General features: G+C 38.7%; 1 protein-coding gene across 12 annotated transcripts in view; it reads right to left on the bottom strand.

Annotated features, from left to right (window-relative positions):
• Positions 1 to 27,764, bottom strand: part of LOC105468283 (neurobeachin like 1) — a 211,202-nt gene that overhangs the window by 12,617 nt on the left and 170,821 nt on the right. For 11 of the 12 annotated variants that reach the window (XM_071073225.1, XM_071073223.1, XM_071073222.1 and 8 more), the window contains 10 exons: positions 23,018 to 23,135; positions 21,240 to 21,337; positions 18,403 to 18,519; positions 14,911 to 15,000; positions 12,826 to 12,935; positions 10,222 to 10,394; positions 9,149 to 9,243; positions 4,219 to 4,335; positions 3,654 to 3,815; positions 1,499 to 1,647 (listed from right to left, as the gene is read on the bottom strand). In XM_071073225.1, coding sequence (XP_070929326.1) covers positions 1,499 to 1,647; positions 3,654 to 3,815; positions 4,219 to 4,335; positions 9,149 to 9,243; positions 10,222 to 10,394; positions 12,826 to 12,935; positions 14,911 to 15,000; positions 18,403 to 18,519; positions 21,240 to 21,337; positions 23,018 to 23,135 — 1,229 coding nt within the window. Of the gene's footprint in view, positions 1 to 1,498; positions 1,648 to 3,653; positions 3,816 to 4,218; positions 4,336 to 9,148; positions 9,244 to 10,221; positions 10,395 to 12,825; positions 12,936 to 14,910; positions 15,001 to 18,402; positions 18,520 to 21,239; positions 21,338 to 23,017; positions 23,136 to 27,764 lie in introns of those variants that run through there. The other variant, XR_011609986.1, reaches the window with a different exon arrangement.

Below are 27,764 nucleotides of genomic sequence, written 5' to 3'. Positions count from 1 at the left end.
TTTTTTTTTGAGACGGAGTCTTGCTGTGTCACCCAGGCTGGAGTGCAGTGGTGCGATCTCGGTCACTGCAACCTCCGCCTCCTGAGTTCAAGTGATTCTCCTGCCTCAGGCTCCTGAGTATCTGGGACTACAGGTGCCTGCCACTACATCCTGCTAATTTTTGTACTTTTAGTAGAGATGGGGTTTCACTATGTTGGCCAGGCTGGTCTTGAACTCCTGACCTCAAATGATCCACCCACCTCAGCCTCCCAAAGTGCTGCGATTATAAGCGTGAGCCACCACACCCAGCCTCCAATTGGTCTTAAACCCCTTAAAAACCATTATTATGAGTAAGCATCACAGCACCTAGGCACTCTCATGCTTATTGCCCTGTTGATTCATAAGTGAGAGGTGGATAAGAAGCCCAGAAATCTTGGGCCAGGTGCAGTGGCCCATGCCTGTAATCCCAGCACTTTGGGAAGGCTGAGGTGGTTGGATCACTTGAGGTCAGGAGTTTGAGACCAGCCTGGCCAACATGGTGGAACCCTGTCTCTACTAAAAATACAAAAATTAGCTGGGCATGGTGGTATGCACCTATATTCCCAGCTAACGTGGAGGCTGAGGCAGGAGAATCACTTGAACCTGAGGCAGAGGTTGCAGTGAGCCAATATCATGCCACTGCACTCCAGCCTAGGTGACAGAGCAAGACTCAGTCTCAAAAAACAAAACAAAACAAAACAAAAACACATATCCACTACTCCAATATCTCTCTCCTTCACTAGATCGAATGACAATAGATCCCCCTACCAATTTTATACACACACATGCATAAATATGTTAAATATACTCTAGTTTAGTTTACTACAATTAAAAAACTTTATAAAAATTCAAACCATCATTTGGACAAATTTCCAAATCCATAATTCAGACTTGGTACTATGAACATTTTTTTCTAGCTCTACATATTTAAAACATTTCTTTTGAGACAGGGTCTTGCTCTGTTGTCCAGGCTGGAGTGCAGTGCTATGATCACAGCTTACTGCAGCTGTGACCTGGGCTCAAGCAATCCTCCCACCTCAGCCTCCCAAGTAGCTGGGAACACAGGCACATGCCACCATGTTCAGCTAATTTTTAAAGCTTTTATTTTTAGTAGAGATGAGGTCTTGCTATGTGCCCAGGTTGGTCTTAAACTCCTGGGCTCAAGCATTCCTCCCTCTTTGACCTCCCAAAGTGCTGGGATTACAGGCAGGAGCCACTGTGCCCAGCCTAAAAAATTTTTTAATTGTGGTAAAATATATATAATGTAAAATTTTCTATATAATAAAAAATGTATATATATACTTCATTTATGAGTCCAGGAATACTTTAGCTTCTCCAATTTTTTATACTTGCTAAAAGACAAATTTTTGTAATAAATGATAAACCAAAAGATTAAAAATCTTAGATCCTGATTTTCACTCTAGACTAGAAGTACTGCCACCTTTTCTTAAGTGATACTTCATTGGTTTTTATTACTTACCTGTGGAGATCTCTTATAGACAGGAATCCTTGTAAGCTGCCTGTGACAATGTGTTCTCCAATTATACATATATCTGATACTTGTTCCTTCAGGATTTGAGACCCTAGATACTTGCCATTTATAGAAAACAGATGTAATGCATTCTTATCCTGCAAAGAATTAAGGAAAAGTTAACAATTTCAAATAAAAACTGAGTTTTTATATTACCAGTTAAAACTCTGACTATAACAGAATAATTATTTGGTTTAAAATTCTGGGATAAAAATATGGCTATATTTAAAGACCAAGTGTGTAGACAATATTATTAAAGTGATTTCAAATCAGATTGCCAAGTAAATATTAAACGAGAAATCTCACTCTCTCCAAAGAATTAAAATCTCATTCAGCCCTCCCCAACACCCTACATTCTTAAAACAAAAGAAAAGAATTCCTTTTCTTTTGAGATGGAGTCTTGCTCTGTCGACCAGGCTAGAGTGCAGTGGCGCAATCTTGGCTCACTGCAAGCTCTGCCTCCCAGGTTCACACCATTCTCCTAACTCAGCCTCCTGAGTAGCTGGGACTATAGGTGCCCACCACCATGCCCGACTCATTTTGTTTTTTGTATTTTTAGTAGAGATGGGGTTTCACTGTTTAGCCAGGATGGTCTCGATCTCCTGACCTCGCGATCTGCCCGCCTCGGCCTCCCAAAGTGCTGGGATTACACGTATGAGCCACCATGCTTGGCCTTTTTTTTTTTTTTTTTTTTTTTTTTTTTTTTTTTTTTTTTTTTTTTTTTTGAGGTGGAGTCTCGCTCTGTTGCTCAGGCTGGAGTGCACTGGTATAAACTCGGCTCACTGCAACATCGGCCTCCCGGGTTCAAGCAATTCTCCTGTCTCAGCCTCCCTAGTTACTGGGACTACAGGCATGCGCCACCATGCCCAGCCAATTTTTGTATTTTTAGAAGAGATGGGGTTTCACCATGTTGGCCAGGCTGGTCTGGAACTCCTGACCTCAGATGATCCACCTGCCTCAGCCTCCCAAAGTGCTGGGATTATAGGTGTGAGCCACCACTCCCGGCCCCCAAAAATTCTTAATATTGAAAAAGCTTAGGCTGGGCATGATGGCTCATGTCTGTAATCCCAGTGCTTTGGGAGTCGAAAGCAGGAGGATCGCTTGAGCCCAGGGGTTTGAGACCAGCCTAGGCAACATAGGGAGACCTTGTCTCTACCAAAAATTAAAAAAAACTAGCCAGGTGTGATAGCACATGCCAGTAGTCCCAGCTACTGAGGGGGCTGAGGCGGAAGGATCAGTTAAGCCCAGGATTTTGAGGCCAAAGTGAGCTATAATTGTATCACTGATTGTGCCACTGCACTCCAGCCTGGGCAACAGAGCGAGACTCTTGTCTCAAAAAAAAAAAAAAAAAAAAAAAAAGGCCGGGCACGGTGGCTCATGCCTGTTATCCCAGCACTTTGGGAGACCGAGGTGGGCGAATCACAAGGTCAGGAGATCGAGACCATCCAGGCTAACAACGGTGAAACCCCGTCTCTACTATAAATACAAAAAATTAGCCGGGTGTGGTGGCGGGCCCCTGTACTGTAGTCCCAGCTACTCGGGAGGCTGAGGCAGGAGAGTGGCGTGAACCCGGGAGGCGGAGCTTGCAGTGAGCCAAGATAGCGCCACTGCACTCCTGCCTGGGTGACAGAGCAAGACTCCGTCTCAAAAAAATATATATATATACACACACATATATATATACACACACACACACACACACATATACACATACATTAATTAAATAAATAGTGATGTCACTGAAAGGAAACAAATACAAAATTGAGGGCTTGTTTATTTATATCCTGCCTTATGCAAAAGGAATTTCAGTTGGCTATCATTTCCAATTTCCACTTAATCTTAAAAAATCCTACATAATCAGAAATTATTCTGAAATAATATATTATACAAGTCAATAAAAATCCCAACAATAAAATACTAATGTGAGGCTACGATTGTGGTAGAAGTCCATCTAATGTTAAGAAACAAACAACTGAATGATGAAAGAAAAACATCCTCTTTAAAATATGGTGTTTTCTCCTTCTTCAATAAACCTCCTCTATAATGTGGGGAGGGAAAGATACACTATTGGGAGTCTACCTCTATTGCATGAAAGGTCATATACCTTGAGGGTGGTCTTTTCTTCAATGCTGGAGTAGATAACAATATGTCCTTCCCAAGATATAGCCAAATTAGGAATGGTCAGGAACAGAGAACTCTCACAAGGTGGTCGTAAAGTCCTCATGTACTGACCTTTCTGAATGGTATGTATAATCACCGTTCCATCCTACACACAGGATATATCAGAAAATGAAAAAGACAAAGAAAAACAACAGCAAAAAGGAATAAAAGTAGAGTGGGCCAGATAAAGAAATGTCGGAAAGGAACCAAGAACATGATTATTCCATCAAGGATATATGCACCTTAGGAAAAATTCCAACTTTGAAATTTCAAATAGTATTTTATTTCCTAGAATGCCCTCTTCCCTTAAATAATAAAATGAATAAAATCCCAAAATGGCATTCAGTTTTTTATTTTGCAAGGTCTATTCTACTTTTGCAAAGTCCTATACAAATATGGTATAACATTTCTATACTTTTATCAATTCCTCTGAAAAACATTTTAGTTATAAATGTTGGTAATAAATTTGTAGATAAATTAATTAGTATTTCTTAAAGGTGAAATCTTACCCTTGATCCCGACACTGCCATGTCTAGCTCAGTGCTGATGCCGACACTCAATACCTCATCGGTGTGTCCATAAAGAATCTGAAAAGGTTTAGATGCTAAGCCCACAGGAACACCTCCCTAATAATAAAAGAGAAAAGCAAAGGTAAAGGTGGTTTCTTGTTTTCTGTTTTTCATAAGGTTTATTTAACCTTCTAATCACATTTAAATGAAGGTTCATTTAAACCTTCTAATCACAAACTAACATTGCAACTAGGTACATACCACTGAGTCTATTCATAATAGTACTCATTCTTACATTTCTACTTGGATTTCTGAATTATTATTCTCCATCTCAAAAACTTAACTAAGCTCAAAACCTTAACATAAATTGTTGCAGTGTTGACAGTCTTGGATTAATTTTTCCAAGTATGTTATTTCTCCTTTTAATCTACAGATTTATTCTTCCTTAACTTCAAATAAACTTTTTGTGTTATATCTCTGAATAACTTTATTTTTTTGAGACAGGGTCTCATTCTGTTGCCCAGGATGGAGTACAGTGGCATGAACATGGTTCATTGTAGCCTCGACCTCCTGGACTCAAGTGATCCTCCCACCTTAGCCTCCCTGAGTAGCTGGGACCACAGGAATGTACCACCATGCCTGGCTAATTTTAAATTTTTTTGTCGAGATGAGAGTCTTGCCATGTTGCCCAGGCTGGTCTTGAACTCTGGGACTCAAGCAATCCTTCCGCCTCAGCCTCCCAAGGTGCTGGGATTACAGGCATGAGCCACCACGCCTGGCTGAATAATGTTTCCATTTATTGGGATCGCTGCTTCAGGGACATCAATTTTCTTCATGCTGACTGTCTTTGATTTTTATAGCTATCATTCTTTCTCTAACTGCTTTAAAGTTACTTTTTTATTGGCATTCACTTTGATTACATCTTTTTTTCCATGCTACTAATTTCATTTGCAGCCACATCAAATCTCTTTCTTGCAGTTTCTGCTTTAGGTTTGTTTGCGTGTGTAATGGTATTTTTTTATAGGTCTTGGCTGCAGCCCTTTGAAAAAACATTTGTGGGTACACAGTAGGTATATATATTTATGGGGCATATAATGGTATTGGTTTTAATCTCAGCTTGATTCTTCTGCAACCTTCGTTTTCATCTTATAATGCTATTTTATCATTTCATCTTTGATCTTCCATTTTATTGAACTGTCATTCTTATGTTTTCCTAGTAACACAATTGTATTGCAAAAATTGCTCTCTGAGTCATCTTCCAGAAGAAAGACTCTTTCTTCATGTCTTTAGCATGCTTTGTCTTTAGCATACACATTTGTATGTTATTTGTTTTATTTGAATAGTTGCTATTTGTATTTGTGATTATCCTAGACAACTCTGCCCAGACCTTCTACCTGTTCCATGCGGTGTACATTAATTCCCCTTGACACTCTGCTACCTGTGACACATTTGTCTTCCTTCCCCTGTGAGTATCAGTCTGAGTGCTTAGTGCACTATATTTAACTTTCAAAACTCAGGTAATTCCTTATGGAAGTAATTCCAGTTCTAGAGAAAGAGGAGCCCTTCCTAAATTTATTTGGTAAAGACTGCATATCCCCATACTAAACATGATAAAGACAGAACAAAAATATCTATTTTACTTAAGAGTAGAGAAATCATTAAAGTACTAGCTAATAAGATACATCAGTAAAGTGTAATAACAATATACCATAAATTATGTGGGTTTATTATAAAAATTCAAGGATGGTTCAAACCTAGGAAATTTCTCAACATACATAATACATTACATCAAGAAAAGGTAAAAGAAAAACTATAAATAAGATAAATGGGGAAAAACAGCTGTAAAGAACATTATTGGAAATATAAAATTAGAACATGGACTGTGGATTAGCTAATGGTATTGATTGTGGTAACTTTGCTGGGTTTATGTACAAGATTGTCTTTGTTACTAGAAAATACACACTGACCTATTTAGGGGTATAGGCATATGATGTCTCCAACTTTTAAATGGTTAAAAAAAATAAGATGTTGTAAGAGGGAGATACTAAAAGAGACTGCTAAGACACATGATACAAAATATACTACTTTTGCAAATTTTTTACAAGTTTGAAATTTCATTAAAACTATAAAGTTACCAAAAGAAAAAAATAATGGCAGTGTTTTCACTTAAATGTGAAAAACACAACTAGTGAAACCTAACAGCAAACACTATACTAAATGGTAACATTGGGAAGGCATTTTCATCAAAATTAGATAAAGGCGGGGATGCTCACTATAATTTTGCTTACCTTATTGTATTAGCTAATGATGTAATATGGTAAGAAAATGAAATAATTAGTATATTAGAAAAGATAAAGCAAATAACTTTTATTTTCAGATCACATGATTGTATTATCTCCCTTATCTTATTTTCAGGAAATCCAAGAAATACTAACAACCATGAGAGTTGATAAGAGGATTTGGCAAAGTAACTTATAGTCAAATCACTATATAGCTTTTCTTTATATTAACAATAATCAGAAACAAAAATGATTTTAAAATCCCACTAAAAATAGTAATAGAAAACATGATAATTTGTTTTTATTTTTTGGTTTTTTTTTTTTGAGACGGAGTCTTGCTCTGTCGCCCAGGCTGGAGTGCAGTGGCCGGATCTCAGCTCACTGCAAGCTCTGCCTCCCGGGTTCATGCCATTCTCCTGCCTCAGCCTCCCGAGTAGCTGGGACTACAGGCGCCCACCACCTCGCCCGGCTATTTTTTTGTATTTTTTTAGTAGAGACGGGGTTTCACCGTGTTAGCCAGGATGGTCTCGATCTCCTGACCTCGTGATCCACCCGTCTCGGCCTCCCAAAGTGCTGGGATTACAGGCTTGAGCCACCGCGCCCGGCCGATAATTTGAAGTAAGTATCACAAGGTATAGGATCTAAATGAAAAAGAAAGAAATTTTATCAAAGGACATAAAAAGGACCTGAAACAAACATGGAAAGACACTTCCTATTTCTGTAAATAAATAACTATAAAAATATACCAAATTATCGGGAGGTGGAGGTGGGCAGATCGCTTGAGCCAAGGAGTTCGAGACCATCCTGGGTAACATGGCAGAGACAATCATTTTGTCTCACTAAAAATACAAAAACTAGCCAGGCGTGGTGGTGCATGCCTGGAGTCCCAGCTACTTGGGAGGCTGAGAAGTGAGGATTGCTTGAGCCTGGGAGGTCAAGCCTGCAATGAGCCATGATTGTGCCACTGCACTCCAGCATGGATGACAGAGTGAGACCCTACCTCAAAAACAAACAAACAAAAAACAAAACAAAATCCCAAACCAAATTAACACATAAATTGAATACAATTTCAGTAAGGCTAAAATGGAGTTTTTTTTTTTTTTTTTTTTTTTAAAAAGAGGGTATGGGGCCAGGCGCAGTGGCTCATGCCTGTAATCCCAGTGCTTTGGGAGGCCGAGGCAGGCGGATCATGAGGTCAAGAGTTCGAGACCGTCCTGGCCAACATAGTGAAACCTTGTCTCTACTAAAAATACAAAAATTAGTTGGGCGTGGTAGTGTGTGCTTGTAGTCCCAGCTACTGGGGAGACTGAGGCAGGAGAATCGCTTGAACCCAGGAGGTGGAGGCTGCAGTGAGCCAAGGTCGCGCCACTGCAGTCTAGCAGGACGCGCGACAGAGCAAGACTCTGTCTCAAAAAAACAAACAAAACGAAACAAAAAACAAAAGAGGGTATGGTTAAAACGTAAGTTCATATGTAAGAATAAATACCTATATAAGACTAGCTGGGACCATTACACTTTAAGTGTAATGCTTTCTATTCAGAAGTAAACAAAGCCTTATCCAATGTAGATAAATAAGTTATCAATAATTTAAAGATTGTAATATAAGAAATAAAACAAAAAAAATTAGAAGAAAACAAATTTTTTTTTTGAGATAGGATCTTGCTCAGTCACCCAGGCTGGAGTGCAGTGGCAGGATCTCAGCTCACTGTAGCCTCTGCTTCCCTGGCTCAATCAATCAATAAATTAAAGATTGTAATATTTCTTTATTTCCCATCTCAGCCTCCCACGTATTATAGCTAGGACTACAGGCATGTCCCACCATGCTCAGCTAGGTTTTTTAAATGGAAGAAAATTTCTAGATACTTTTTATAAATTTGTAGTGGGAGAGAGCCTGTTAAGACAATGCAGAAAACATAGAAGCTGGCCAGTCGCAGTGGCTCACGCCTACAATCCCAGCACTTTGCGGGGCTGAGGCAGGCGGATCACTGAAGGTCGGGAGTTTGAGACCAGCCTGGCCAACATGGTGAAACCCCATTTCTGCTAAAAATACAAAAAAAAAAAAGAAAAAAGAAAAAAGAAAAAGTAAAAAAAGCCAGGTGTGGTGGCACGTGCCTGTAATCCCAGCTACATGGGAGGCTGAGGCAGGAGAATTGCTTGAACCTGGGAGGTGGAGGTTGCAGTGAGCTGAGATCATGCCATTGCACTTTGGCCTGTGTGACAGAGCGAGACTCCATCTCAAAAAAAGAAAAAAAACAAAACAGAAGCTATTTAACAAAAACGATACTTCCTGGACCCATATTATTATAAGAATGCAATCAGGTTGATGAAAACCATAAATCTATAATTTCTAGTAGTCCCACAAGAAAGAAAGTAAAATGTTACTATGCTAAAAGACAATAAAAATAATTACTGTTTTCCTGGGAGAGGTAAGAAGGAAGAATCTTTGGAAAGCAATAGGGAATAAGGTAATGAATCAGACAGTAAACCTAGGAAAAAATGTGGTGACTTGGACAGGACAAAATGTGGGTAAAAAGAATACAAAGGAGCTCAGTCACTACCAGAAAACAATTCGATGTCCTAGTAGAACATTTTGCTAGTATTTTCAGGGTCAATCTCTGATCTAAATCAAGAACATTTAAATGTGTGACTACCTGTTGTGTTATTTGCCATATCATACATGTAGTATCTCTGGAACCAGAAATCAAATGTATTCCACAGTAATCTGTAGCTAAGCAAGTCACAATATCTGTAAGAAAAGGAATTAAATAAAATGAAATGCCTCGTTTTGCTAAAATAGAATTTTAAGAGCAATTTTTGTTAATGTTCAAACTATTCCTAAATCAGTCATGCCAACAGGGAGGAATGTAGGCATGGTACTGGAAAAGCATTGGGGAAGAGAGCCACAGGAAAGCAGCAGAATCAAAATCACCTTGGAGAGCTTTCTTTGAAATCACCCTCCTCTGAGCATGAGAAGTAGACATGCGGTGTGGGGAATGACTACCACAATCTTGGGAGGAGGTTAGATAGTTTGAGATAGATCCCCAGTTAATTTTCATATGCTTCTTTGCCTTCTCATCCCCATTCACCTTCTACTGCCATTGGGAACTGTAATCCTATAGAATATATGTCCTTAGAAAAACTGCACGTACTATACTATAAATTCACGATACAAATATACTTTTCCTAAACTGCAAACAGCTGAGGTAAGTGATATCTTAGGATTGACTGGTACAGAATTAGCAGCAGACTCCATTTTCCTTCCCCAACAGGTTTATTAGAAAAAAATCTACTCAATGTTTTATTCTTATATTGAAGATTGATACACTAAGAAGTAGCAGATTAAAACTACATTCAACAATTTTATCACTCTCATGTTTAACTGTTAACATAGTAAGAGGGCAGTTGATGTCTTATTTAATGACAGCAGATTTTGTTACCATTTTGTCTTAAAATTCTTACTTTTATCATTCATTTAAAAAAAAAAAACTTAGCCTAACATTTCCAGATGCTATGAAGCTGTATTTAATTTATATGGTGCTTTATTATACCCAAAATACATGAGGCACTCCTATAGAAAGCATATATTTATAATCTTACACAATAAAAAAGTTCACTAGGCTTAAAAGGTAAAATTTAATGCTCTTTACGAGGAGCATGTACTACTTTTACAGTTAAGAAAAAAATAAAAATTTTGAGCGTTTTTGGAAAAAAAGCTAATGCTTACCCATATGCCGGATGATGTGTGAGATAATTTTGCCTTTTGTAAGTGACATCACTTGAATGCTATTATCCCAGTATCCAGCGCTGAAGAGCAACTTTGCATCATGTGATACTACAAATAGCTTAGAAGTGACCTCTAGCCCGGGAGCAAAAGGACCATTCATACTGCGCTGAGTTCTGCAAACACAATTAAGTATCAGACTGTTCCTTAAAAGATCACTTACACTGATACGAACTGTTCTTTTTAAACCTCTCTAAAAAAGAAATAAAAACTTAGTCCCAAATGTCCTATTTGAAATGTCTATTAATAAACGATAGACTTGCAGAAAATACGTTACCTCACTGTAATATTTTTCATAAAATAAGAATATACACAACAATCTCAAGTGCTAAGCAAAAAAAAGTTGAGATCAGTGAAAGTATGAAAAATGCTTAAATCTTGGATTTCAAAGACAATTTAATAAAATTGGCAATTTTGTAAATGGCAGCCTTAAAGTTTAAAGTCTAGTAAAAGACTAGACAGGATATGCCAGGACTAGGAATATCAGAAATAAACTTAAACCAGGGATGTCCTACACAAGGTGACGCATAGGAGATAAATCAGGCAGATAAGTGTGTATCTAACAACACTTAGGATGACTGTTCTCCATTTGAACCAAAGCAAGCATGCTGGTTTTGTCAGCTTCCAAGTGCAATACCTGTGAGCTTAGCCAATCTAGATTCTTCAGAAAGACAAGTGATTGCAACTCAGTGTGTATATAGAAAACGAAGGCTAATTCTCATACTCTAGCTATAAAACTTTATTGTTCGATATTAATTTGCTGAGAATATGCTTCTTGCAAAACATAACAGTATTATGTGGGATAAGAAAGAAAAAAAGACATTTTCCCTAATCTCATGAAGTTGTATTCTAGTTGAGGAAGACAAAGATACAATGATAATAATTACAACATTTTAAATAATTTTCAAATATATGGTGTAATTTGATCCTCAACACAGAGTGTGATTTTTTTTTTTTTTTTGAGACGGAGTCTCGATCTGTTGCCCAGGCTGGAGTGCAGTGGTATTGATCTCGGCTCACTGCAAGCTCTGCCTCCCGGGTTCACGCCATTCTCCTGCCTCAGCCTCCCGAGTAGCTGGGACTACAGGCGCCCGCCACCACACCCAGCTAATTTTTTGTATTTTTAGTAGAGATGGAGTTTCACTGTGTTAGCCAGGATGGTCTCAATCTCCTGACCTCGTGATCCGCCCGCCTTGGCCTCCCAAAGTGCTGGGATTACAGGTGTGAGCCACTGCACTGGGCCATGATTTTTGAATTTAATTTTAATTTTAATTTTTTTGAGACAGAGTCTTGCTCTGTTGTCCAGGCTGAAGTGCAGTGGCACAATCTCAGCTCACTGCAACCTCTGTCTCTTGGGTTCAAGCAATTCTCCTGCCTCAGTCTCTTGAGTAGCTTGGATTACAGGTGCCCACTACCATGCCTGGCTAATTTTTGTATTTTTATTTTTATTTATTTATTTTTTTTTGAGATGGAGTCTTGCTCTGTCGCCCAGGCTGGAGTGCAGTGGCGTGATCTCGGCTCACTGCAAGCTCCACCTCCCGGGTTCACACCATTCTCCTGCCTCAGCCTCCTGAGTAGCTGGGACTACAGGCACCTGCCACCATGCCTGGCTAATTTTTTTGTATGTTCAGTACAGAAGGGGTTTCACCGTGTTAGCGAGGATGGTCTTGATCGCCTCACCTCGTGATCCATCCGCCTCAGTCTCCCAAAGTGCTGGGATTACAGGCATGAGCCACCATGTCCAGCCAATTTTTGTATTTTTAGTAGAGACAGGGTTTTGCCATGTTGGCCAGGCTAGTCTTGAACTCCTGACCTCAGGTGATCCGCCTGCCTCAGCCTCCCAAGTTCTGGGATTACAGGCGTGAGCCACTGTGCCCAGCCATGAATGTGATTTAACTAGAAAAAAATATAAGGAAACAAACAGGACAACTCAATGTAAGGGAAACACCACTTTAAGTTAGAACATAACTTTTGGAGATTAAGACACATAGGTCTTATTTTTAAATAATAAGGTAGAATAAAATTACAAGGAAGTCTGTTATTCCTAATGTAATTGCATTTTTATAACTGATATTATGGAAATTAAGTTTTGTATTTAAACCAATATAAATTCAGGACATAACTTAAAAATAAGGGAAGGTTGTGGGGGGAGGGAATGGAGGGAGGAAGGAAGGAAGAAGAGATAATCTGGATCTCAAAACATTACTTTCAGGGCTAGGTGGCCTATAATCCCAGCACTTTGGGAGGGTGAGGCGGGTGGATCACTTGAGGTCAAGAATTTGAGACCAGCATGGTCAACATGGTGAAACCCGATTTCTACTAAAAACAAAAATTAGCCAGAGAATCCCTTGAGCCTGAGAGGCAGAGGTTGCAGTGAGTGGGGATTGCGCCACTGCACTGCAGCCTGGGTGACAGAGCAAGACTCTGTCTCAAAAAAAATAAAAAAATATTTCTTTCAGAATAACATGAATCAGTTAATCCAGTTTTTTTTTCCTGGCAATAAGGTACCTGGTATAGCTGTTTTGCTTTAAATATTCATTTACTTACTTTGGATTTGTCACAGTTTGATCCTTGATGAATGTAAAGTAATTAGAAATGTTTCTGTCATAAGGCAACCATCCATGGGTTCCAATAACAGAATTCATGCTTATTGTTATCTGGAAAAGAACATATGAAGACTCAAATTAAATGAAATATTAAGGAAAGCAGCCCAGAATAACCAGATGCTCACATGACATTGGCATTTATCACTTAGGGAATACTGTGAGACTGTGTACTTCAAACATGAAACGCATTAGGAACATCTTAAGATAATTCAAACAGAAAAAGTTCTTTGCTTATCTTTTATTTTCACTCCGTTGCCCAGGCTGGAGTGCAGTGACATGATCTCAGCTCACTGCAACCTTCAGGCATGTGCCACCATGCCTGGCTAATTTTTGTATTCTTTGTAGAGACATGGTTTCACCATGTTGCCCAAGCTAGTCTCCAACTCCTGGGCTTAAGTGAGCCTCCCACCTCGGCCTCCCAAAGTGTTGGGATGACAGGCATGAACCACCACATCTGGCCTTATTTATATGGCCTTATTTGTAAGAAAACTTGACTTTTTTTTTTTTTTTTTTTTTGAGATAGAGTCTTGCTCTATCACCCAGGCTGGAGTGCAGTGGGATGATCTCAGCTCACTACAACCTCCTAGGCACAAGCAATCCTCTGACCTCACCCTCCTGAGTAGCTGGGACCACAGGCATGCACCACCATGCCTGGCTAATTTTTTGTATTTTGGTGGAGATGGGGTTTCGCCATGTTGCCCAGGCTGGTCTCAAACTCCTAAGCTCAAGCAATCCACCCACAGCCTCCCAAATTCTGGGATTACAGATGTGAGCCACTGCGCTCAGCCCAATTTATCTTTCTTTAGGAATATTATTTTTTCTCATGATTTCTCAAAGTTTATTAGCAGTTATTAGCTGGCAGGTAGAAGAAATTCAGGGACCAGTCTTACCATAAAAATGTAATATATATCATTTAGAACATAAATCAGAAGCAGAATTTACAATGAATTGTTAAGGTCTCCCTGTAGTGACAGTCATAGTGAGTAAGTTCTCTTCTCTTCAAAATGAAAAGCCTTTATCTTCTTGATTATAAAAGTTAACAAGTTACCCCACACAAAGGAAATTCTGGTAACTTTAAAAAATGCAGGCACTTTGTAAGGCTCAGGTGGGAGGATCACTTGAGCTCAGGAGTTTGAGACCAGCCTGGACAACATGGCAAAACCTGATCTCTACAAAAAATACAAAAATTATCTGGCCATGGTGGTGTGTACCTGTAGTCCCAGTTACTCAGGAGGCTGGGGTGGAAGGGTCACCTGAGCCCAGGAGGTCAATGCCGCAGTGAGCTGTGATCGGCACTCCAGCCTGCGTGACAGGGTGAGACTCTGTCTCAAAAAAAAAAAAAAAAAAAAAAAAAAAATATATATATATATATATATATATATATATATATATATATATATATTTATACATATGTATTACAATTGATATTCACAATATTGCCACTGCTCAAAAAGTACTATTACTATTTTTGTATATCTTTTTATTTTTATTTTTGTTTTACTTAGGAGTCTCACTCTTGTCATGCAGGTTGGAGTGCAGTGGCGCGATCTTGGCTCACTGCAACCTCCACCTCCTGGATTCAAATGATTCTCCTGCCTCAGCCTCCCAAGTAGCTGGAATTACAGGCGCCTGTCTCCACGCCTCTCTAATTTTTTGTATTTTTAGTAGAGACAGGGTTTCACCATGTTGCCCAAACTGGTCTTGAACCTTTGACCTCAAGTGATCCGCCCGCCTTGGCCTCCCAAAGTGCTGGGATTACAGGCGTGGGCCACTGTTCCCAGCCTATTTTTGTATATCTTTTTAGATTTTATTTTCTGAGCAAATGTTGCCCAGGCTAGTCTTGAACTCCTGGGCTCAAGCAATCTGCTTGTTTCAGCCTCCCAAAGCACTGGGATTACAGGCATGAACCACCATGCATAGCCAAAAAGTGTCTTTTAAAAAATATTTATTTCCTCTTTTTTTTTTTTTCTTCTAAGTTGTAATGAATATAGACATGGCAGTGTAAAAAAGGTAAAAATCAACTTACCAGTAACTCAGGGCTGCCTTGAGACATAAAAGAACGATACTGATTTTTGGGGACGGTGGCCTTTAATAGTGGAATACCATCACTAATCCCCTGTAAAATAAAAGAGGTTTAGTGGCTGGTTCTGCTCATCTTTATTAGGTACAAATTACTGAAAACCATTTCTTTAAATAAGGATGAATCCTGTGATACATCATTTTACTCTCTTGAAACATCTAATCAATTAATTTAAAATGAAGGAAAGGAATTATATACCATGTATAGGTGGCATACTTGAAACTTCTGAAACCCATCACCTTATATTCAACTACACTGCTTTTAAAAAGAGACATAGATTTCAAAGAGCAGCAATAATTTAAAACAGCCAACGATTTAGGATCTATCCTAAGTTATACTGACATAAATATAAAGCAGAAAATATGGATCATATAAGATAAGCCAAATGAGAAAACTGGTCATAATTTATAGAAATTTCCTTTTGGGTCTAACTTTCAAAAAACATATCTAATCCATTAACTGGGATACTTCCTGAAAGCCACAGTAGGACCAGAAAATAAAGACAGCACTCAGAAAACATCTGCCATTATCTTATAACGATGTGAAAGAGAACAATAATTTGAACTCAGTTCCTTGACGTGACAATAGTTCACAAGTGATATCTAATATTTACTAGGTAAATGATAACATTATTGGGTATGCGCTATGTATCAGGTGTTGTTCTAAGAACTTAATAGGAAGTAAGTAACAAATTATAAAATTCATTATAATTTATAGAATTATAAAAAGTTGGTGATTATCTTTTCTCTTCATGTTGTGAATTAATCCAGAGAAGAATGACTTGCATTTGAACAAGGCAAAATGAAAATGGTGCCTGAAAAAAACCCATTTATTAAGCCCTTGTTTTCACTACTACCTCTACTTTCTTCACAATTTGAACACCTAGGAGATGACCTACAAAAGGCCTTCTCTTTTCATATTAATATATGGGGAAATACCTCTTACGAGAATGAAAAGGGATTAACAAGTTATTGGTACCTAAGGAAATCAATTGTGTTCTTTATACTGATCCAGATACTGAATGTGTCCTGGAGAAAGCTACTATGTGACATGGTGGGTACAGAGAAGGGCAAATGTGTTGCTGCACCTGCAGATGGAACTTGGAATGTACTATATTACAACAAAAGTCACAAATGATTAGATAAGATGAAAATAGTTCTACTGGCATTATAGAATATAGTATTGCATGTCCATCAGATTATGGATCAAATAGGGTCTCATGTGTTGTTTTACATGCAGTAAAGAGTTAACAGAGCAGTCCTGAGACTGCCATCATTATTATAGAAAGGCCTACTTGCAAGACTGGCCTTTGGTTGGCATCTGGGACTTGGCTGGCGAACAGTTCCTCCTTACACTGATATAAAACTTTCCCTCAATGACAAGGGTGGCTCACTACACCTAGACTGTTTGTGCAAATAGTATGGTTTATGCTAAACACTTGTTTTTCTTCTGGAGTCTGGAATTTTGGTATGTGCCAGGCAGAGGGGTGTGTATGCGACCAGCCTCCAATAAAAACCTTGGGCACTGGGTCTCTAATGAGCTCCTGTGATGACAAAAAATGTGTTTCCACATTTCATTACTGAAAGAATTAAGTAGGTCTTATGTGACTCCACTAGGAGAGGTCTCTTGAACACTTGTGCCTGGCTTCCCCTGTAGGTCACACCATGTGCCTTTTCCCTTTGCTTGATGTTGCTTTGTATCCTTTCACTGTAATAAATCTTAGCCACGAGTACATCTACTTGTTGAATTCTGTGAGTCTTTCTGGCAAATCACTGAACCTGGGGATAGTCTTGGAGACTCCCAACATATCCTGGGAATTGGTTACAATTTCTGAGCATTGTTTTTATGTGTTCTGAGTTCTACGCACCTAACTCAGATACTTTTGGAAATAACCAAGTTTGCAGAACTTGTATTGCAACCCTAAATAACTATTTCAGTAAACATGGATTTAGGAAAAGAGTGACAGATTAATTTTGAAATGCTTTCACAAACACGTGAAAGCATTTCCATACCAAAATGTAGTGGTGTACCACATAAAAACGTTTAATTCTTATATCAATTAAAAAATACAGTGATGCTTACAATACTGTTCATTTGAGTAAAATTTATTATAAAACTTTAACTTTTTTTTTTTTTTTTGAGACACAGTATTTTATTTTTTTTGAGACAGAATCTCGCTCTGAGTGCAGTGGCATGATCTTGGCTCACTGCAAGCTCCGCCTCCCGGGTTCACGCCATTCTCCTGCCTCAGCCTCCTGAGTAGCCGGGACTACAGGCGCCCGCCACCACGCCCGGCTAATTTTTTGTATTTTTTAGTAGAGACGGGGTTTCACCATGTTAGCTAGCATGGTCTTGATCTCCTGACCTTGTGATCCACCCGTCTCGGCCTCCCAAAGTGCTGGGATTACAGGCGTGAGCCACCATGCCCGGCCAAAGCTTTAACTGTTATAAAACTCATAAACATTTTTTATACTACATTATCAAAAAATAGAATTTTTTGATAATTGATTTTCCCATGGTTATTGAATCTGAGAAACATGCTGCAGTGATACTGTAATGCAGGGTTTTACAAACTACAACCTGTGGGACAAAGCCAGCCCACCACCTGTTTTGTAGGCGGTGGGTGAGCTAAGAATGGGTTTTATATTTTTAGATGATTACATTTTAAGTGGTTATATATGTACCTACAGAATATCTTTGAGTTTGCCTTTTGGCCTGCAAAGCCCAAAATATTTACCAGTTAGACCTATCTCACTGCTGCACACTTTTCAAATAAGTTATTATTTGACAGAAGAAAAAGTTTACCAACCTCTGCTGTATTGCAGAGACTGTTCAATGTATATCTTCAAACTTACTAACTTTTTATTTTCAATTTTCTTTTTGTGAAGGGTCAGTGTTATCTGTCCTAACCAAATTCACAGGTATGAATGCATTTTATAATCACATTCTGAATTACTGCAAGTAATTTAATATGTACATTTAAACATTTGAATTTTTTACTTAAACTCTTTCAATTACACCATCAACTACTCTTGTTTTACTAGACTACTCATTCTATCAATTAACAATGTGACTTATTAGGATCTATTTTATATATGAGCAGACATTATAATTAAGAGCTATTAAAATATTATCTCCATCTACATATCATCTTGATTGTCACAAGAAGCATTTTAAATCAAATTATTTATTCTTCTTTGTCAGGAAAATGTGAAGTAGATGAAAGAAAGCCAAGAAAAACAGTTCAGATTACCACTCAGCAGCAAACAAAAACTTCCAATAAAAATGTTTTAAAAATCCAACAATAGATTATTACTGTAAAATTTACTATCTTAAATTAAATACTATAATCCTTACTTCCCATTAAATAATAAAAAGACTTTAAAATGTACAGAATTTAGAGAAAACTCTTTTTGATATTACCAAGTTAGATATTACCTCTATAAAAAATGACTTGAGTTCAGGAAGGTGTTGAAACAGGTTTAGGGTTGAAGTGTCTATTTTGGTCGGCTTCTGCACTGCTGCTTCTGCTGATAATCTTGGAGGGTGTGGTTCCTTCAAAATAATTTTAAGGAAAAAACAATTCCATATCTATATTATTAATCTGTCACTATGTTCCTTCATATACACTAGGCTCTAGCTACAATGAATTACATACCATGCATTGTTGACAATTCTAGGTGTTGGCTCAGACTAGTCTCTTAGCAGAGTTACTACTTTCTTCATTTCTTTGGAAATCCCACTCCTACTTTAAAGTTTTTCTTACTGATATCTCTCCTAAATTTTTAAGTCAGAATGTATTATTCTCTTTTATTATTTTTCCTTGGCAAATAATTTATATTTTAATTATAACTTATTTCTTTCTATGTTGGATTACATATAGTTGTTTATGGTCTGTCTTCCCCAACTAGATTATAAGTGCCTTAAAGCTAGAGAAGCCTTATTCATTTTTGGATTTCCATACTAGACCAGTATCCTACACATGTTAGATGCTTGGTAAAATTAAATGTAGTATTCAAAATTCAGAATGTATAATTTGGATGAATCTTTAATTCCTTGACAAGATCAAAATGTCAACACTGGTCAGGTGTGGTGGCTCACACCTGAAATGCTAGCATTTTGGGAGGCTGAGGTGGGCGGATCACTTGAGGTCAGAAGTTCAAGGCCATACTGGCTAACATGGTGAAACCCTGTCTCTACTAAAAATACAAAAATTGGTCAGGCATAGTGGTGTGCACCTATCGTTCCAGCTACTTGAGAGGCTGAGGTAGGAGAATCGCTTGAACCCACAAGATGGAAGTTGCAGTGAGCTGAGATCATGCCACTGCACTCCAGCCTGGGTGACAGTGAGACTCCATCTCAAAAAAAAAAAAAAAAAAGTCAATACTATCAGAATCAAATTATAGGTACTGCTGCATACTTTTCAAGTAAATTATTATTCTTCCTCAACTTTCACGTCAGAAACACAGAACAGTATCACCTATATAAATATGAAATAAATGGCAAGTAAAATGAATATTTCAAAGGCACAGTTAAAAGGCAAAACAGAATTCTCTCTAAAGTAAATTCTTGCATCTCTACAACAAAATATTGATTATAGGCAATAGATGTGAAAGCTGTAAGTACGAAAATATTTAGCTTTTAGACCAGGCATGGTGGCTCACACTTGTAATCCCAGGACTTTGGGAGGCTGAGGCAGGCAGATCACCTGAGGTCAGGAGTTAGAGACCAGCCTGCCCAACAAGGCGAAACCCCATCTCTCCTAAAAATTAGCCAGGTGTGGTGGCGGGCGCCTATAATCCCAGCTACTTGGGAGGCTGAGGCAGGAGAATCGCTTGAACCCAGGAGATGGAGGTTGGAGTGAGCCGAGATCGCGCCATTGCACTCCAGCCCAGGCAACAAGAGCAAAACTCCGTCTCAAAAAAAAAAAAAAAAAAAAAAAAAATTAGCTTTTAATAGATATTATTCATTTTATTTCAAATCAAATAATGATTTTTGTATCATTTTTATGACAATAAAAACTAACAGCACCACTTGTAAAACAAAAAGAAAAGTAAAACAGGTGTGAAAATATGATAGCATCTATTTCAAAGCCCTTTGAAACATTCTGTTTTAGTCTGTTACTTTTGCCTTCTGACTGTACCAGAAGGTAAGGGATAAAGCATTGACTTCATATATGACTATTCTGTAAAAACCAATGTTGGAGGTTCCAAGCAAACCATTGCTAAGGAACAGTAACAATTACAAAGTTTAGCCCAATTACTGTATTGACAGAAGGACACCTATAAGTTAGAGCTTAGATATACTACTGTTGTAATAGCTGTGGTGATTTCAGTTCAATACTGTATTCAAGAGAGATACAAAGATGATTAAGAGAAAGTTGCTGCCTTTAATGTATTTATAATGTACTGAGGCAAATGGATAAATATACAACCTAAGGCAGAAAGTATCATAATTAGGTAGCAAATAAAGGCCCATAAGAACATTTTAAGAGATCTAGTTTAACAGGGGGCTTACAGCTACTAATTCAGAGGAAACATGGCATGCGAGAAAGGCTCTGGAGTTAGATGGTCAGGCATATAATCCTAGTCACTTTCTTGTTGTGTAAACTTAGAAAAAAGTATTTAGTTTCTCAAAGGCATTATAGGCTAGGTATTACTTTCTGTGAGGCTTGGCTTTATCTCCTGAAAAATGAGGATAACTGAATTTTTACTATGAAGATTAGGTGAAGATTAGGTAAAGTACCTAACAAACACAGTGATTGCTTAAGAACAAATCTAGTTAATACATTTTTTTTAATGTATTCCACATCACTAAATTCATATACTGAAAAAGATCAAGACATCTTTGAAAACTAACATTAGATTAATTTCCATGAATCCAAATCCGTGTGTTATCAGGAAGATGATTTAATTTCAGATACTAGTATGGGGAAAGAAATATATGTAGTATTTTTAATAATTTGATTCTACATTTTAAATATTCTATAATTCGATTCTTAGGACTGGGTTTGGGCTCTGGAAAGTAAGTGCCTTTTTGGGCAGATGTGAGCTATTAGAAGTTTTACATGTGGAATGAGTCCCAATATGAGGACAGTTTTAATGGCATACCCTAATTGGTACTCAGTTTTTCCTCTTGGAAATAATAAAAGACTTTCAGAGCAAATAGAAATCTTTCTGTAACTGAGAGTAATTGGCTATACATATGGATCTTGACTGCAATATTTTGTTATATACTTAAATCTACTTAAGTTGTCGATAACACATATGACTTACCTTTAATAATTGACAAGGTGTTTGCCCAAAATTATTAATCATCCCTTCTAAGGCTTTTCTTTCTTTCTCATCTGTTAAGGCATCCAGATCCACAGCTCCTAAAACCAGGAGAAGAAGTCAACTTACTACAGAGTGAAAATAAATCAGCAAGCCACATCACTGATTAATGTATCAGGCTCACTGGTGTGTGTGTGTGTGTGTGTGTATACACATATATATATATACACACACACATTTTTTTTTTTGAGACAGTCTTGCTGTGTTGCCCAGGCTGGAGTGCAGTGGTATGCTCTCGACTCACTGCAACCTCCACCGCCTGGGTTCAAGCGATTCTCCTGCATCAGCCTCCTGAGTAGCTGGGACTACAGGTGCATGCCACCACGCCCAGCTAATTTTTGTATTTTTAGTAGAGATTGGGTTTCACTATGTTGACCAGACTGGTCTTGAACTTCTGACCTCATGTGATCTGCCTGCCCCAGCCTCCCAAAGTGCTGGGATTACAGGCGTGACCTACCACCCCAGCCTCACTGGTACAGTTTCAATAAAATATTATTCTATTCTTCAATTTATAACATTGTGAAAAGGTAATTTTAAAAAATCAGCAACTCATCAAACATTAAATATATGTAAAAATTAGCTAAAATATTTTAAGCAATTGAAAGTTAAATGATATTCTATGAAGGTTTCTACTGGGGGAGGGATGGTGGGTCATGCCTGTAATCCCAGCACTTTGTGAGGCTGAGGCGGGAGGATTGCTTGAGACCTGGAGTTTGAAACCAGCCTGGGCAACAAAGTGAGACTTCATCTCTCTAAAAAATTTTAAACATTAGCTGGGTGTGGTGGTAAGGCAGGAGGGACTGGTTGACCCCAGGAGTTCCAGGTTGCAGTCAAGTATGATTATGCCACTGCACTCTAGCCTGGGTGAAAGAGCAAGACCCTGTCACAAAATTAAAAAAAATATATATATATATAAGTTTCTTTTGCAAAAATACGAACTATACTCAGAGTATACCTAATTGTTTTGGTCATAATAGCCAAACTCAAACAAGAGTAATAACTACACAAAAATACTGCTTTAAGTTATTGCTTGAAACAAAGGTTTCGAAAGGTAATATTCTGGTTAACTGATTATACTCAGCCACATCTAATATGGATTGTTACATGACTAGTAATTGGCTAAACTAGGTAAGTCCAAGCTTCTAACAGCCATGCAATACTTTCTCCTTACAAACCTATTACCTGAATGGATACGGCATGGCAAAAATATGCTCATTTACCAAAAGTCTCTCACTGTATTCACATTCACATAACTTCACAGTATTCACCATCTTTAGAACTATTAGTCTACTTAAGGATTAGTAAAGAACTACTTTTTAAAAATCATTTTAAGGCCATCAGAAAATACTCTTGATTCTGAGCAAAATAATGTCATCATATGTATCATTTGAAGAATTTGTTATTTGTAATTTCAAAGGCCTTGTTTCAAAATCTGCTACTGTTTAATACTGAAATTTAATGTTTGACTCAACTGAATAGGACAAATATGTTAGAGATCAAAAACTTTTATGATGTTAATAAGTGACATTTATAACTAGACTGGCATATACACACTTAACTACTATTACAAAAACAGCAGCAGTCTGTTAATCTTTCAAGTAAAAAGACGTTTTGAAAATGTAGTCTTTCTCATATTAAATAGGCCCAAAATAACTGTAAACATATATTAAACAATAGTTTCTATCACGGTAAAGCAAGAGAAAAAGTGTATAGATTTATACCTTCGTAACTACAATAATAGAAAACGTTGAGTGCCTCTACTGCAGCTGGTCCCCTCTGTTTATAGCCAAAGATCAGATCTATCCATTCATGAAGATGAGCTGAAACATATTCAGACTCCTAGGAAAAGAAGAAATTTAATAATTAATATAGAGATATCTTCCAACTGCAATGTAAATTCGATTCTTTAAAAAAGTAAGAACAAATGAAACATTTCCACACACAAATCTTTCTGGTGGCAAAATAAAATTATCTCGAAATAATGGCAAACATTTATTCAATATCTACTACATATATTAACTATTCCTATCTACTATAATGTAGATATATTTATTAATATTAATACATGCATTTCCTAATAGGCAAATAAAATACAAATATGCTTATAACAGCCCAAAAATAATAACAAAAGAGCTAAAAGACAGCTATGGAATGCATCTCTGTGGTAAAATTTCCATTGAAATAGTTGTCTAGAAATTCAATTCAAGAAAAAAAAAAGATCAATTTAAGGAAACAATGAAACCACACTTAGGTGGACAAAATGGCTGCAAATCATTCTCTCCCTCACAGTAACCACTTACTAAGAGGAGGACAGGGTGGCAGGTAGAGACCTCCTGGAAATTACTAGTGATAACTTGAAAGACAGTGAGGAAATTGTTATTGGAGACAGGAGAAAACGGGACTCATGTTTTAGTTATATGAAAGAAAGAATGAACTCATGAATTTGGGTGTACAGACTTCCAAACAGAACATTTTAAGTACCATTTGGCTTCCTTCAGGCGCCTATGGTAAAGTATGAGAGGAGTAAGATGGGTTAAAAAGTGAACTATTTGATTTTTTTGTGGGGGGGGGACGGAATCTCTTGCTCTGTCACCCAGGTTGGAGTGCAGTGGCGTGATCTTGGCTCACTGCAACCTCCGCCTCCCAGAGGTTCAAGAGATTCTACTGCCTCAGCCTCCTAAGTAAGTTGGGATTACAGGTGCCTGCTACCACACCCAGCTAATTTTTTGTATTTTCAGTAGAGATGGGGTTTTAACATGTTGGCCAGACTGATCTCGAACTCCTGACCTCAGGTGATCCACCTGCCTTGGCCTCCCGAAGTGCTGGGATTACAGGTGTGGGCCACCACGCCCAGCCAAAAGTGAACTATTTGATTTTTAAGCACAATTTAAAGAAAATATGGCCGGGCGCGGTGGCTCAAGCCTGTAATCCTAGCACTTTGGGAGGCCGAGACGGGCGGATCACAAGGTCAGCAGATCGAGACCATCCTGGTTAACACGGTGAAACCCTGTCTCTACTAAAAAATACAAAAAACTAGCCGGGCGAGGTGGCAGGCGCCTGTAGTCCCAGCTACTCGGGAGGCTGAGCCAGGAGAATGGCGTAAACCCGGGAGGCGGAGCTTGCAGTGAGCTGAGATCTGGCCACTGCACTCCAGCCTGGGCGACAGAGCTAGACTCCGTCTCAAAAAAAAAAAAAAAAAAAAAAAAAAAAAAAAAAAAAAAAAAAGCCAGATATTGCTGGATTCAAAAATAAAACCATTGCAAGAGCCAGGCATGGTGGCTCATGTCTGTTATCCCAGCACTTTGGGAGGGCAAAGCAGGTGGATCGCTTGAGCCCAGAAGTTCCAGACCAGCCTGGGCAACATGGCGAAACCCCCCTTCTGCTACAAAAAACTAGCTGGGAATGGTGGTATGCACCTATAGTCCCAGCTACTCAGGAGGCTGAGGTGGGAGGATCACTTGAGCCCAGGAGGACATGGCTGAAGTGAGTTGTGATAATGTCACTGCACTCCAGCCGGGGGACATTTCTCAGTCCCAGGATCTCTAGAGGGCAAAGACTCTCGAAATGAGAAACTGCCTAAGGCAACTATCAAATCAGAATGTCACCGGTAAAATATGGTCTTGGATAAAAGTTTAGTTCAAGTGTTTGGCTGTAAAATAATCTGTTGGAACCTCAGAAAGATTTAAGGTTGTACCCCACAGACCCACTCAACTAGAAAATACAGTGTCTAAGAATCTTAAGAGCATTTTTCCATAGTAGCCGCCCATCCAACCCAAAGTAGAGAAGGGACTGTTTTGTAAAGTAATGTTGAATGGCTTTTGTCCAATAGACCTGACACATAAGAAACCTACAAGGTTTTAAATGGAATTAGACTAGTTTAGAGTAAAAGAGAGAAACTGCTTAAAAAAGAAGAGAGATCTTTGGCTTTCAATTCACTGTGGTTAGGAAAGAGGCTGACAAAAACACTCATGTAAACGAAGTTTTGTTTTTGCTTTTGTTTTAAATGGAATAAAAAGAATGACTTAGTGAGAGGCCAAAGCTCAAAGGTAGAACCAAGAGCCACTGAGCACCCCTCTCAGGAAACAGGACTGGACCCTAATAGAAGATCTGAAAGCGTGTCCTTACTGGAATTCTGAATTGCTATAAACCAGTATTTGTATTTGTGACTGCTAGAAGCCTCCTGTTTTCCTCCTCCTTTTGAATGGGAGTGTCTGTTAAAAGTTCTCTTATCCTTTTTTTTTTTTTTTTTTTTTTTTTTTTGAGACAGAGTCTCGCTCTGTCGCCCAGGCTGGAGTGCAGTGGCCAGATCTCAGCTCACTGCAAGCTCCGCCTCCCGGGTTCACGCCATTCTCCTGCCTCAGCCTCCCGAGTAGCTGGGACTACAGGCGCCCGCCACCTCGCCCGGCTAGTTTTTTGTATTTTTTTAGTAGAGACGGGGTTTCACCGTGTTAGCCAGGATGGTCTCGATCTCCTGACCTCGTGATCCACCCGTCTCGGCCTCCCAAAGTGCTGGGATTACAGGCTTGAGCCACTGCGCCCGGCCAGTTCTCTTCTCCTTTCATACCACTGTTGTTACATGGGGGCAGATAACTTGCCTCTTTAGTTCAGGCTTCAGATCCAAGAGGAGCCACATCTGAGTAATTTCATCCACACACAGACTTGACTTAGATAATGAGATCCTGAATTTTAGGCCTCAAGCCTTAATGTGGAATAGCAAACTACTGTCTGTGGGTCAAATCTGAGTTGCTGCCAGATTTGTAGATTAGTAGTAGAACACAGCCACATCCATTTGTTTTTGCAGTACAACGGCAGAACTGAGTAGCTGCAACATAGATCTTATGACCAACGAAGGCAAAAAATTTACTATCTGTCCCTTTACAGAAACAATTTGCCAATTCCTTCCTTAATGAGATGAGGGTTTTAGGGGAAGGGTGTCTTGAGAGGAAGTGAATATATTTTGCATGTAGGAGTAAAATAATTTTTGACCAGAGGGCAGAATATATGTTGATTAAAGATAGCTACAAATTCTTGCCAGGTGTGGTGGCTCATGCTTGTAATCCCAGCACTATGGGAGGCCGAGGCATGTGGATCACGAGGTCAGGAGACTGAGACCATCCTGGCCAACATGGTGAAACCCAATCTCTACTAAAAATACAAAAAATTAGCCAGGCGTGGTGGTGGGCACCTGTAGCCCCAGCTACTCGGGAGGCTGAGGCAGGAGAATGGCATGAATCTGGGACACGGAGCTTGCAGTGAGCTGAGATCATGCCACTGCACTCCAGCCTGGGCGACAGAGTGAGACCCTGTCTCAGAACAACAACAACAACAACAACAACAACAACAACAAAAATATAGCTACAAATTCTTTCTCACTCTTAGCATTGAGAGATGGAGCTCAATTTCCCTCCTCTTCAATCTGGCATTGATACTGTTACTGTTTAAACATTATAAAGTGGCAGAAGTGATGCTATGAAGAAATAGCGGAAGTTTCCACTTTTGGAGAGCACTTAGCTGCCAGGTGAGGAGTCTCACTACCCAGCTGGAGAGGAGGTATCCTGAGATTACATGGAGAGGCAGAAAAGCTAGCATCCTACTGTTTCAATGCAGCCTTCAGATGACTCTAATCCCAGCTGCCACATGACTGTAACTAACTGCACGAAAACTTCAAGCAAGAGCAGAATTCCTCAGTTGAGGCCAGCTAACCCACTAAACTGTGGGAGATGATGATAAAATGGCTATACTTTTTTTTTTTTTAATTGTTATACTTTAAGTTCTGGGATACACGTGCAGAACATGCAGGTTTGTTATGTAGGTATACATGTGCCATGGTGGTTTGCTGCACCCAACAACCCGTCATCTACATTAGGTATTTCTCCTAACGCTATCCTTCCCCTAAAATGGCTATACTTTTAAGCCACTGAATTCTGGAACAGTTTGTTACTCAGTAATACATAACTGAAATATATAATTCTAATATCTTATTAATAGGGTTGTGAAAGCTGTATGGATAAAAATGGAGTCCCTTATGCCAAAACCTAACAAAATCTAGTGGAGAGGCCATAAAGGAGGGGCTCTTATGCATACATGCCTATAATAAAGACTATCACAAAGACACTCTGAAAACCACAACCATACACCAAGAATACTTCTGTGAGGATGTCTGCCCAGCAACTGCCTGTTCAACCTTGGAATAATGCCATCCTTGTTATTAATCCTTGTGGTCAAGGATAATTGTTTCAAAACAACTTATGTAACCTTCCTCATTCTACCTTTAAAAACCTTTGCCTTCCTGGGTACATCTCTGGCCCCTAATGGTTCACCAGGGCACAAGTATTATCAGACTGCAGTTCATCATTCATTCCCAAATAAGTCTTTTTTTTTTTTTTTTTTTTTTAAGAGACAGGGTCTTGCTATATTGCCCAGGCTGGTCTCAAACTCCTGGGCTCAAGTGATCCTCTCATTGCAGCC

The sequence above is a fragment of the Macaca nemestrina genome, chromosome 11, assembly GCF_043159975.1.
Source record: "Macaca nemestrina isolate mMacNem1 chromosome 11, mMacNem.hap1, whole genome shotgun sequence".
In the NCBI taxonomy this organism is placed as follows: Eukaryota; Metazoa; Chordata; class Mammalia; order Primates; family Cercopithecidae; genus Macaca; species Macaca nemestrina.
The sequence above is the reverse complement of the archived record's forward strand: the minus strand, read 5'-3'. Positions and strand labels throughout refer to the sequence as shown.